This window comes from Haemorhous mexicanus, chromosome 18 (assembly GCF_027477595.1).
Source record: "Haemorhous mexicanus isolate bHaeMex1 chromosome 18, bHaeMex1.pri, whole genome shotgun sequence".
NCBI lineage: Eukaryota > Metazoa > Chordata > Aves > Passeriformes > Fringillidae > Haemorhous > Haemorhous mexicanus.
The window spans coordinates 1,122,241-1,135,233 of NC_082358.1; the positions used below are offsets into that span (position 1 = coordinate 1,122,241).

Here is a 12,993-nt window from a genome sequence, read left to right on the forward strand (position 1 = left end):
AGAATCCACGTTCAAAGTGGGCCTGAGGGAAGAGGCTTGACTCTGGGAATGGGCCTGGCCCTCTTGCATAGGCCACAGCTTATGGTGGGGCTTGGCAGTGTTGGGGTCACCAGCTCTGTCCTCCTTGGTGTGATAGGGGGTGCTGACATGCCCCTGGTGATCCCCGGACTGCCAGAGGTGGAGCTGAGTGGGACGAAGCAGAGGAGACTTATCTGTCAGAGCTGGGGGTGTTTCCATGTGGGAAGACACTGGGGTCTGGCTGGACACACAAGGAAGGCAGTGGAGGTCACACCAAAGTGAGGGCAGGGCAGGAGCTGCCTCTGGCACTGGGATGGATGAGAGCAGCACACACTGGCGAATGAGCCAGCTCCATTCTGGATCAACAGACGTGCAGTTTGTGGGAGGCCTCTCAATCCTGACCAGCTGCAGCTGAGCTCTCTGGTTTTCAGGGGACAGTGGCAGAGTGCACGTGATGGCAGCTGCCCCCTGTGTGAGTGGGTGCTGTGGCAGTCGGTGTGCCCCCAGCAATCCCAGTGCCACCAGCCTGGCTCTGGGCTGGCTGCCTGTGCAGCTCCTGGCACATCATGGGCTGCTCAGACCATTCAGCTCCAACACCCTCCTGATGTTTCCATGGGGGTGCTGCACTCAGCTCCTGGAAGCAGCTCTGGACATGGATAGAGCACAGAGCCATGGTCTCCTGCAGGGACTTCAACATGGACTGACATGCAAAGGACAAGGACATGGCGGTCCTGACCCCACTGTGCACTGACACCCAGCACATTGCTGCTGCTGCTGCTGCTGCTGCTGCTGCTGCTGCTGCAGAAGGGTAAGGACTGGCCACAGGGAACAGGAATGCCCAGCAATGTCCCTGTTTCCCCCAGCTCCCCTCCAAGGGCTCCGACCGCTCTGGGACAGCAGGAGACTACAGCCAAGGGGCTCAGTGCCCCCCACACCTTGATGGCAACACAGGCAGGACATGCCCTTGTCCCCCCTCCCCCAGGATCCTGATGCCCACTCTGCTGCTCTGGCCCCCTGCACACACAGAGCAGCATGGGGGTGCTGCCCATGCAGACACACAGGAGCAGATGGGACAGAGGCCTGGGGTGACAGGGCTCGCTGGGCAAAACTGTGGGGCCATTGCTGCCCCACAGTAATGGTGGAAGGGCTGAGATGAGCACATGGGACCTCTGCTCATCCTGGCACCAGTTATCTCTGGCCTGGGAGGCAGCTCCAGAGCAATCCCAGCCCCAGGGAGCTCCAGAGCAACCCCACAAGCATAGTGTGGGAAGTTAGACCCATTTTACATCAACTGCATCCCAAATGTTGTGGTTGGGGCATGAGCTCACCTTGTGGCAAGGGGTTTGCCACCCTCTGCCAGCATCTCACAGGCATCCTTGGCTTTGCCATGGTGCCCAGGAATATCCAAAAGGAGACATCCCCAGCTGGCTGGCAGGACAGCTTCCCCAGCTATGGGCTCAGTCCTGGGTCCAGTCTGCTGCACAAGGGGCGAGGTCCTGAGCTGAGCAGGGTGACTATCCCTGGTGACCCTGTGGGGTCCCAGGCTGAACACCACCAGGCGAGGTTGGCCCTGGCTCTGGGCCAACTCAGTGGGCATGAGGGGCTTACAGCAAGGTTGAACAGCCTTGTAGATGGTTCTTTGGGGTGACACAGTAATACCCTGCACCCAGAGCAGCCCTGAGCTTCCCCCAGCATTGTGGGGCACCCTCTGGGTTACCATATCTGTGGCAGAGGGCTTTTGGCTGCACCAGCAGTGTGAGAGGAGGCAAAGCTGCAGGAAGGAGGTCTAATAGGAATCCTGATTAAAGAGCTGGCCATGACACTGGTAAAGCTGCCAGGGAACAGCCTGTGCAGCTCCTGGAGCACAGCGAGTGCCTTGCTTTGAAGAGGGAAGAACATGCTCCTTCCCCCCTGAGCTGGCCTCCCTCACTGCCTGTGCCAGCACAGTGGGTCAGCACTCCAGCACCTCACCTGGTTGATGCAGCTGGACTCGTTGGCACTGTCAGAGATCTGGTTGTATTCTTCCTCCCAGGTGGGGAACTTCGGAGGTAGGAGGATCTCGACAGAGTCCAGGCGGTCCAGGCTCCTGCCAGCAGAGAGAGGGTGTGAGGGTGTCCCCATGGCAGGGACAGCACTGGGGCAGAGCCAGACCCCCCTGCCCATGGCCAGACCCCCTGCCCATGGGCCCTCTGCCAGGCACAGCAGGCGTGGTAGCACTGAGGTGATGCTGGGCACCGTGCCCACTGCTCGGCTGTGGAGAAGGCAGCTCTTCCTCGCCCTGCCGGCCCCTGGCTAAGCATGGCACACAGGGAAAGGAGACGGGCAAGATTTCAGGTCCTGCTGCCCCAGGAATGTACTGCAGATGCCAAGTTAGTTCAGCAGAGCCCCAGGGAGCATGTGGGATCTGTGCCAGCCTGCAGCCACAGCACTGCCTGATTGCTGGAAAAGGGGGGAGATGCAAAGTGAGAAATGACTTTTAATTTGTGTTTTGTGGACTTTGCAATTGGAAACAACTGCAAGATACATATATTTACATTTGTATAGATTATCTGGAAGAAGTTCAGTGGGAACCTAGCTGGAATGGCAATGCTGCTCGGGCAGGGGATCAGTATTTCCAGTACAGCTTTGCTGGGAGAAACTGCCACTACATCCTGGGGCACAGCAGCAGGCTGTGCATAGGAGGAGAGTGGGGCTCTCACTGAACCTGACCCAGCCCAAAGCTCAGCTGAGACCCAGGCACATGGGGGCAGGGAGGGATGGGGAAAGATGGGGCTCCCGTGGGGCTCTGCTCCACCACAAGACCCTGTGTGAAGGAGTCCTGGGCACAGGCTGGGTGCACATGGAGGGGACATCGCCAGCCACAGTGGCCCAGGACAGCTGTGGGGCCTCTCCCTCTGGAATGGCCTGTGATCCCAACACAGGTCCTCGTGGTGCCACCTCCCCATGTCTGCCAGGGCCATGGGTACAGAGCTCTGATTTGTCACCTGCCTGGGCACAGCAGAGCTGAGGGCACAGCAGGCCCTGTGCAGCATGTGGGCATCCCACAGGGACTCTGAGGTGTCCATCCCAGGGTGGGATGGGAGCAGGGAATTGTCCCTTCTGCCAGGGGAGATAGACACCCCTTGGAGCGTCTTGGGGACCAAGGGCCATGCGACACCCCTAGCCCTGAGCTCTCTGCTGACTGCCGGGTTTCCCTCATGCTGAGGTTTTTATATCCGTGAGCTCACACCATGAGCCAGCCACATCCTGGGGTGGGCAGTGTCCCTGTGCCACCCCACCGGCCTTCACCCCACCTGTCCACAGGGAAACCGAGTCACAGAGCGGAGAGCAGCCCTTGGAGGGGCAGAGACCCTCGCAGAGGGACTGCTCTGTGCCTTGCCCTGGCTCCGGCTGTCCCTGCGGCCCCGCCGTCCCAGCCCCAGCCCAGGGTCCCTCGGCTGCCGGGGCTCGGCGCTGCGCTGGGCGGCGAGGGCCGGGCACCAGGTGGCGGCCGCGCTCCGCTCCCGGCTCCGGCCGGACTCCGGCCCCATTCCTGGTTCTGTTCCCGGCCCCATCACCATCCCCGGTTCTATTCCCATCCCCATCCCCATCCCCGGTACTATTCCCATCCCCATCCCCATCCCCATCCCCATCCCCATCCCCATCCCCATCCCCATCCCCATCCCCATCCCCATCCCCATCCCCATTTCTATTCCCGGCTCCGTCCCCGGGCTCTGGCCCCGTCCCCGGTTCTATTCCCGGCTCCAGCCCCAATGCCGCCCACATTCTTGGCTCTATCCCTGGTTTCAGCCCCGGCTCAGTTCCCAGCTCCGGCCCGGACAGGATCCGCCTGGTCCTGCCCCCGCAGAGCTCCAGGAGGGCCGAGCCGTGCTCGGAGCCCTCGCAGCCGATCCCTCTGTCCCGATCCGCCGCGCTCCCCAGAGCTCCCCCAGCACCGGCCCGGCTCCGGCTGAGCCCAGCGCTCAGGGCAGGCCACGTCCCGATGGACATGCTGCATGGGCAGAAGGAGCCCCAGCCTCTCTGGGTAGGTGTTTTTCACCAGAGACTCCAGGACCTCACCCTGCTCCCCTGAGGTGAATGTGAGGGCTCAGAACAGGGATGGATCCCGAGCAGGCATTTCCAGGGCTCCCCACAGATTATTTTGTCGCTGTCTCCCAGCAGAAAGCAGCACCTGGTCTTGATGTGAAGGCTCTGTGAGGCATCCCCACTGCCTGCACCCCACTTCCCACTGCCTGCTGGGCCTCAGCAGTTCATCCCCAGTGGCTCCTGCTTCTCCCTGCCCCTCTGTACCAGCCACAGCTGCCCCTGCTGCAGCACCCAGAGCACTGAGAGCCCTCAGGTGCCTTGTCCCATGCAGAGCCCCTCCTGCAGGACCAGCCTCTGGCCCAGCAAAGCTCCTGCCCTGCTCCCCTGGCGTTGTCTGTCTGGCTCAAACCATTGTGGGTCTTCCTCCTTCAAAAACCTCTCAGCTCTTCAGGGTATCATCCAGCCCAGTGCGCCACCTTTCTGTTCCAGAGGTGGAACACCTGGAACACCTGCACACCTCTGGAGCAGAGCAGCTCCAGGCACAGTCCCAGCAGACCAAGTGTCCTCAGACATGCTGGGTGAGCAGCTCCCATGGCCAAGGGGCCTCTTGGGGTTGGTTGAGGCCAAGGGGCCTCTGCATTCCCCCAGAGCAGAGGATGCTTGGAGAGGAAATCCCCACAGCTCCATCAGAGGAGTGCTCCCCCCTTGGCTGAGGGGACAGGGACCTAAAACAACTCTTAACACCAGGGCTTCTGGGAATCACCAGGATGGGGTACCACATCTTCTCCTGTCCTGCTGTCTCCTCATCCCTCTGTTAGAGCTGGAGTGCAGGAGCCCTGCTGGGCTCTGATGCCACACTCTGTGGGGTGCTGCAACCCAAGGACTGCTCCCGGGGTGGCCCTGAGGGCCTGTGCAGAGCTCCCAGAGGAGCTCCAGCATTACCTTTGTGTGGTGCTCTGCTCACTCAGGGACTGTTGTGTGGCCTTGAGGTAACTCTGCCTCCGAGCTGCAGTTTTCGGGGATGGTTTGGGGCTGGTTTCTGAGTCCTCACTATCATCATCCCCCATGGCTTTGATGTAGCTCCCGCTCCGCATGCGCCGGCACGGGATCTCGCTGTCCTTATCCCGGGACAGCGTGCTGTTCCACTCCCCGTGAGGCACCTGCAGGAGGAAGGGCAGCATGAGCAGATGTGAGGGAGGGCACAGCCCACGATCCTGGGACCAGCAGGATCGTGGGGAGCACGGGAGACTGTTGTAGTTCTGCTGTGGTGTAGTGGGAATAAGCAACACAATTCTTTCACAGCCCTCCCTTACCAGTTCATGCCAGGCAGCCCTCGCTTTGGTGGCCTCTGTTTTAGCACATCACAGCCATTCCCTGCCGCTGGACACCTCCATCCCAGACATGCTCACACAGCCAGGACAAGCTGCACAATGCCAGGCGTCACAGGGGAGGAGGGGATGGTCTCACTGGGCCTGTGTGGGGCACTGGGACAGGGCTGGACCTGGATGTTCATCACACAGACCATGTCACTGAACATAAAACTGCTGCTGTGGAGCAGGGCTTGGGGCTCAGAGCCCAGACCTTCATGGGCTCTTTAAGGTTTTGAGTTGAATGTGACCCTGAGTGGTTGAAATTACTTTCTGAAACCAAGTCAAGCTCTCACAAGTCCCTCTAGAGCAGCTTGGGCACACAGACATTGTGCTGGCCTCTCTGCTGAGAGATGAGCAGCACCTTGGGTATGAAAAGCACTTCTAACCCCAGCAAGATGACAACTCCACAATTAATTTAAGGCAGACACAGTCTCTTGCTCCTCACTAGGCAGGAGTGAGCTGTTGGTCCCACAGGAGGCCTGAAGCACTGAGCGGCCACAGCAGCCACCACCCTGCCTGCTCATCCTGTGAAGGGTTTGGGGGGGGGACAAGAAGCAGAGCCAAGGTGCCCAGGACTGACCAGGACGAGCCACATGTGGTGTGGGACAAGTCAGGAGAAAGATGGGGAAGCTCAGGTTTCCAAGAGCAAGCCTTGGTTTTGTGGCTCACTTGGATTGCTGCTGGCCTTTGTCCTGCCCTTGAGGACATGGCCAAGGAGCAGCCAGGCCAGATGTGAGGATGCAGCAATGTCCATGCCACACCAGTGCCAGGGCAGCCCAGAGCCACCCAGACTGGGACAGCAGCTGGGATGCCATGGGGACCAGTGCCAGCTCTTGTGCTGAGCACAGCTTGTGCTGACAAGAGATTCCAGCTTGGCTCTGCTGGATGGAGCTGCTGGACCCGCCCTGCTGCCCAGGGAGCCGTGGGGCTGAGCAGCCGTAGCTCACACAGGGAGCACGCAGGGCTGTGCTCAGCTGTGAGGAGCCAGCCCTGCAGTGCCTGTTCCCATCCCTGCTCCCAGCAGGGCTTTCCTGGGAGCCAGAGCCAGTCCGAGGCTGTGTCCGACACTGCTGGGTTAGAGTGCCTCCAGGTGAGGCTCAGATCTGCAGGCTGCAGGCTGTGTCCAGGTGCAGGCTCAGCCCACAGCCCACAGCCCACAGCTGAGGGCTCGTTCCTGCCCGAAGCAGCAGGGACTCAGCCCATGTCCTGCCAGCCTGCTCCGTGTGCCCGCTCTGACCCCAAACAGATCCCAAACCACCCCTGGGGCTCCTCTGGGGAGCACCCATGACCCAGCCCCCACATTCCTGGGGGTGGGGAACAGAGCCAGGGCTGAGCCAGGTGTGTGAGATCCAGCTAGGACCCAAGCGGAGCAAGTCCCCCACGTGAGGCACACACGCTGGCTGGCCAGGCCTCCCTGGGCCCATTGCTGCTGGTGTGGATTCTCCCAGCTCTTTCCACTCTGCTCCTGCCACCTTTATGCTTGGCCATGGCTCCCAGGCCAAGCTCACACCACTGTCCAGCTCAGGGGTTGTGGTTGTCATCTGTCAGGTCCTGATGAATGCAAGAGCTGAGAACCCTTTCCCTGCTAGGTGGGAGTGCTGCCTCTGTCTGTACTGGTGGCTTTGAGGCCAGGAGGGACCCCGCTGGCTCCAGCTGAGTCCTGCCACTGGGAGGATCCCACAGGTCACTGGGATGCCTGGCTCTGACCCTTTCCAGAGGAGACAAGAACCCTGATAATCACTTTTATATCGATCACCTTGGTGTCAGCTCTGACTGGAGACTGCATTTTGCTGCCTGCCTCCTCCTCAGGCTGAGCTGCACCTCCTGCCTGTGAGGTCTGGGCCAGCACGGGGCTGGAGAGGGCAGGAAGGGCTGGAGAGGGCAGGAAGGGCTGGTGAGGGGTAGGTAGGTAGGCCTGGTGAGGGGCAGGCAGGGCTGGCTGCAGCCCCTGGCTGAGGAGGGCAGGGCCAGCCAGCAGCCAGGTGTGCCATGCAGGCACTGCCTGGCTGTCCCTGTGCAGGGCCAGTGCTGGATGGTGTGGGGCAGTGAGGGGTGCTGAGCCCAGCCCAGGACAGCGGGGGCTTTCAGACCTCAGGGTCCTGCAGCTGCTCTGCTGCCACTGCTCGAGGGCACGGGCTGGGGGCTGCTCAGTTCTGCCACGGCTGCTGCATTTGCCCCCTGGCCTCGGGCTCCCTGGGCACAGCAGCACAAAGGCAGTTCCAGTGCCTCTCTCTCTGCTGGGGCAGCCCTAGCACTGCCTGCCCCACTGGGACCTTCCCTCTTCCAGGAACAGCCTCCCTGGGGGCATCCCAATAGCGCCTGGCCCTCACCAAGCTGCCTTAATCCTGCTTTCCTTGCCTCTCCTCTGCTCTGTGCCTTGGCAAGGCAGCAGGACACAGAGCTGCTCTCAAGGTGCTCTGCATTCCAGCTCAGCAGTCAAGGGAAGGAAGGCGCTTGGGAGGACACCCCTGAATCCCCTGCCCCACTTCGGAGCATGTCCCACCTCTGCCTGCACAGGGTCCGCAGGTGCCACAGCTGCCGTGGGACAGAGAGCAGGACAAGTGTTTCCTAAATGTCACACCTGCAGAGACAAGCAGGTGCCCTGGGGGCCCTGCAAAAGCAGTGCAGGTCCTTTGGGTGCTGTTCAGGGTCCTCTGGGCTGCTTCTCTGCAGGAGGATGTGAAGAGCCTGTCTCACAGTCTGCAGCTGTGCCATGGGGGTGACGAGCCAGAGCAGCGGCTGTGATCAAGGACAGACCTGATAGTGGCCAGTGCAGCCCTCGATGGCAGCAGAGCTCCTGGCAGGTGATGCCCGGGGCACAGACTGTGTGTCATGCCCAAGTGGGCATGAAGGCACCCAGGCCAGGCACAGAGCAGCTCCTCACAGGGGGTGGGGCCCTGCTGCCCTTCCTGCTGCTCTGCCAGGTGCAGCCTCAGCTCTGCCCGTTGTGCTTTGAGTGCTGTGGAAGGAGTGGGACCAAGAGGATGCCCAGGTCCAGAGACTTTATGGGGACTTGGGGGCTGCAGGATGTGAGTCCTTCATTGTGCTCAGTCATGGTCCATGTGGTGCCATGTGGTGCAGGGGTGTGGGATCAAGGCACGTGTCCACCCCTGGAGCTGGGCTCCACTGCTGCCACCACACCGCACTGTCACCAGGTGCTGCCACCACACCGCACTGTCACCAGGTGCTGCCACCACACCGCACTGTCACCAGGTGCTGCACCGTCCCCAGCCAGCAGCGCCATCTGACTCTGCTGCTCTCCTGCCATGAGCTGAGCGTGGAGGGAGAAGGGAAGGGCCACGGGGAGGTTTCCCTGGGGGCATCCCCCAGTCCCTGGATCCCTAGCAGAGCAGGGACAGGGGGGAAGGGGAAAACTCCCCTGCTGGGCTCTGGCAGGAGCTGCAGCGCTACCTCCCCTTGGGACAGGTCAGGGGGAAGAGACTAGAGGAGCAAACAGGGTTTCCATCACACAAGTGCCAGCTCAGCCATGCACACACGGACATGCAGCACAGAATGCCCTGCTGAGCACTGCAGGGCTGCAGGGGCCATGCACAGGCTGCACTGCTGCGGGCACAGCACTGCTCCCTCGGCAGCCGTGTCCCTTGCACTGTCCCACAGGCTCAGCCATGTCCTCGAGAAGCAAGCTGGAGCCAGGCTGTCCCTCTGGCAGGCCACCCTCTGGGAAGGACCTGGGCTTTGATCCTGCTCCATGGCAGCTCGGTGGGGCTGGCATGAGGCACTCAGCACTGTGGAGTGGCTGGCACTGATCAGGCCACCCACTCTGGATGATGAATTATTTTCAGGGCTCCTGGGGGTTAAGGAAGCTCTGGGATGGTCTGGCTGTAGGTGGGGTTGGGGAGGCTGGTCTGGATGATGCATCAGGTTAACGGTGACTGTCCCCTCTGAGCCCGTCCCTTCGGTGCTGTCTGCCGATCCACAGCTCCTGCTCACTCCTGCCTGGGGCTTCTCCCACTCCAAGGAGCTTCTCAGCCTCTTTCCTTGTACTCTCAGCTGCATATGGGGTCCATGGGGACAGGGGATGTGGAGCACAGCCTCCCTCCTTGGAGGCTATGCTCTAAGGATGGAGCTGTGTCATCCTAGGGACTGATCTGAGAGACCCCTACTCTGATGGGACAGGGCTGGACCTGGAGCTGGGCAATCACCACCTGCCTCTGGGTGTGGATGTTTTCAGGGCCTGGAAACATCACATGGACCCCCAGTAGTTGCTGATGAATCCCCAAAATACCCAGACCTTTCAAATGGGGCAGGAGAGGTGAATAGCCCTGGGGACTGGGCTGTCCTGTTTGTCTCCATCCCAGTCCTGCCCTCCCTTTTGTCCCTGCACCTCTGGCACCTACTGGGCATTTCTGCCTGGCAGCTGCTCCCTCTGCAGCAGGGCAGGGCCCCCGTGTCCCCCAGGCACTGGGAAAGCAGATCCTTGCTGTTCCTCCCCCTGGCACACGGAGGGAGTGGGCTCGCTCTGTCCCCAGGTGTGACAGGGGACATGTGGCCTTGCAAAAGGACATTCCCCACACACAGGCTCCGGAGGTGACTTCTCCATCGCCTCTCCTGTGCCAAGGAGGGGCTGGGATACAATGACCCCATCCTCCCGTGAGGTCCCTGAGCCCTGTGTCCTGATCTTTGGGGCTGACATTGGACACCTGGGGACAAGGTGAGCCCAAGCACCTGTGCCCTGTAAGCTTGTGGGGGCACCAGGCATTGTGGTTTTGGGACTGGGTGCCCAGGGTCTTGGTTCTGGGGGTGAACCACTGCTGAACCAAGCACAGGGCGTGTCCCAGGCACTGGGGGTGTTGGTCACACCCTGGTGTCCCCTGTGCCCCTCCTGCCACACCAGTCGTAGATGTTGGCAGCTCCCTGCCCGCTCCAAGTCCGGTGGTGCAGACTGAGCCCCTGGCCAGTGGTCCTAGGAGGATCAGAGCAGGAGGAACTGGGCAAAAGCTCCTGCTCAAAGCAAGATCCCTACCTGGGCGCTGCCTGCGTCGGTCGGCCCGGGGCTGAGGGGCTGGTCCCAGCTCTGCAGGGCAGCCGTGTCCTCCCAGCCGAGCGGTGGGGCCGCCCAGCTGCTGGCCAGGCCCGTGCCACCCAGCGGTGCCCACAGCCCTGCGTCAGGCTGTCGAGAAACGGAGGCTCATTACATGGGGGGAAGGAGCAGGGCAGCCTTGCACCCCAGAGCCCAGGGGCTGTCGAGGCTGCCTGCTGGGCTCGGTGCTGCAGCGCGAGGGAACGGGGCCCTTGGAGAGCTTGGCTGCAGCTCTTTAACCTCAAATGCCTAATGGGAAGGAGCAGGGGGAAAGAAAAAGAAACCAGGCCAAGATCATTTTCCCTGCTGGTGTTCCTGATGCGGTCAGTTCAGTCCCTTGGAAATTTGATTTGCAGCCATGGCCAGCGAGGTATTGGAAGCTGAGTGTGCTTCAATAATTCATCCGTTTTCAAAGCCTCTAACCCGGCTGGGCACAGCCAGGGAAGCCCCTGGCACCTCTGCATTAAAAGGATGCTAGAGATTTACATGCACAGGCTGGTCCCCTCCTCCCCCCATCCAGGCCTGGCTTATTTGTCTTCTTTCCTCTCTCTAGGGCACAAACAGGTTGACGCCGCTCCAGCGCCGCTTTTGGAGCCTGCCGCAGACCTGGAGCTGTAGGTGCCAGGGTTTCAAACCAGCATCAGCCATGCAGGCCATGCAAGCGGGGCTGGCACTGCCCTGCTGCCCAGCCCTGCCCGCAGGCGAGCAGAGCAGCGAGGGTGCCGCGGCTCCTACCAGTGCTCCGGGGAAGCTGGGCAGGGCGGGGCTGGCCGGGCACGGCACATCCTTGGGATGCGTGGAGATAAGGGGGGAGCGTTAGTCAGGGCTGCTGACCTTCAGCCCCTGGCACAGGGGTCTCCGTGGGGGCCTGGGGGGCTGTGTCCGGTGAGACATGCCCCCTCAGCATTCCCGGCCATGTGGGCACTCAGGGGGACACAGCCACATGGGGCAGCTACGTCCCCACCTGCCAGGAGCGTCCCCCATCACCTGCAGGGTCTGGGCAGGCACTGGGAACACGTGGGAGGCCTGCAGGAAATGGGGTCACACCCAGCAGAGGAGGTGGGGTGGCATGTCCCCTCCTCAGGGACTGGGGGTGCTGGGACCGTGCTGGAGCTGTGGGAGATGGACCCCGTTAGCATCAGTGTCCCCACAGGAGGAGTAGGGGCGTGTTCCCAGGGCCCTCCCCAGCCCTCTCCTGGCAGTGTGACCTGAGCTGGCAGCTGAACCATCTCGACATGCTTGATAAGGTCACACGGGTGCCCACCAAGAGGATGTCCCTGAGCTCCTGTGCTCTCTCTGCATGGAGCACCCCGTATTTCCCCGTGGCACCCACCTGCAGGTAGTGGTAGGCCAAGTCCTGGTGGCAGGACTTGGATTTGAGCAAGGCTTTGTCGATGGTGGCGGAGGCCTTCTGGCACACCTCCCGGGCATGGCTGAGTGTCAGCGTGGACCAGGAGCCCCGCTTGATGTAGTTGGAGTCGTTGTTGATGGGGATATTGGTGCAAGGAGTGACCTTGAGGTCGTTATTGCTCTTGGAGGATTTCAGCATGTGCTCGCTGATGGTGTTGTAGGCGTGCATGAAGTACTTCGGCTGGCTGTGGTCGGGCTGCCGGCCCAGCGTCATCAGCCCCATGGGGTTGCGGTAGCTGCAGGTGTCGCTGTCCAGGTTGTCATCGGAGCTCCACCAGCCCGAGATGTTGGACCTGGTCCTGCGCTTGGGCTCGGAGGTCTTCGCCCGGTCCTTGCTCTTGCTCCTCCGGTTTTGCTTGGCGTCATCTGCCCCCTTCTTCCCGTTCACGTTGCCCTTGGCGGGGCCCTCCAGGGACTGGGACTTGGCGAAGAGCTTCTGCACGGAGTGCACCAGGTGCCGGATACGGCCTGGGCTCTCGCTCCGGTGCTTCGCATCACTCCGCTGGAACTGCAGGGTGCTGAAGCCGTCCCTGTGGATGGGCAGCTGCTTCTCAAACTGGTCGAGGAGGTTGGCAGGCAGGCGGTTAATCTTTGTGGCTTGGGCATGGCTTGGAAAAGGGTTGTCATCCGGGACCTCAAAGTGGGAGTTGTAATGGATGCGGGGGAAAGTGCTGCTGTTGGAGATCTGGTTGTTGAGCGGCAGGAGACAGTCGCCATGGACGGTGTTCTGGGCTGGGAATCGGGGATCCATGGTGAAGGAGTCGGTGGGGCTGAGGAGATAAGGGTTCCTGTCCTGGGGGGCATAAAGAGAGTCTTGAGGGGAGTCCAGGTTTTCGGAGAGATGGCGGCTTCTGTTGTCTCCTAAGCCCTTCATGGTCCCAGTGCTTCCTAGACCATGGCTTGGGGACGGTGTGGCAGAGCCTTCGCAGACCTCCTTGCAGCTGGAGGAAGAGACCAGATGTTGAGAGACCACTGTGAACCCCTCTGGCAGCCCACTCCTCACTGGGGGCACATCCCTGTCCCCCTTGGAAAGCCAATGCCACCACGGTTTAAGGGACAAAGGAGAGAAGCAGGATGGCAGAGGCAGGAGGGGAGGAGAAGGGGTGGGAGACCAGGGGCTAGAGAGAG

General features: G+C 61.4%; 1 protein-coding gene across 1 annotated transcript in view; it reads right to left on the reverse strand.

Moving 5' to 3' along the window:
* The window catches only part of DLGAP4 (DLG associated protein 4), a 61,389-nt gene extending 48,612 nt beyond the window's left edge, over positions 1-12,777 (reverse strand). The window contains exons 1-3 of the mRNA XM_059863010.1: positions 11,789-12,777; positions 4,987-5,204; positions 1,990-2,104 (exon numbers count right to left, since the gene is read on the reverse strand). Of these exons, the coding sequence (XP_059718993.1) occupies positions 1,990-2,104; positions 4,987-5,204; positions 11,789-12,739 (1,284 nt within the window). The 5' untranslated portion in view covers positions 12,740-12,777. The remainder of the gene's footprint in view (positions 1-1,989; positions 2,105-4,986; positions 5,205-11,788) is intronic.
* Positions 12,778-12,993: the final 216 nt, after the last annotated feature.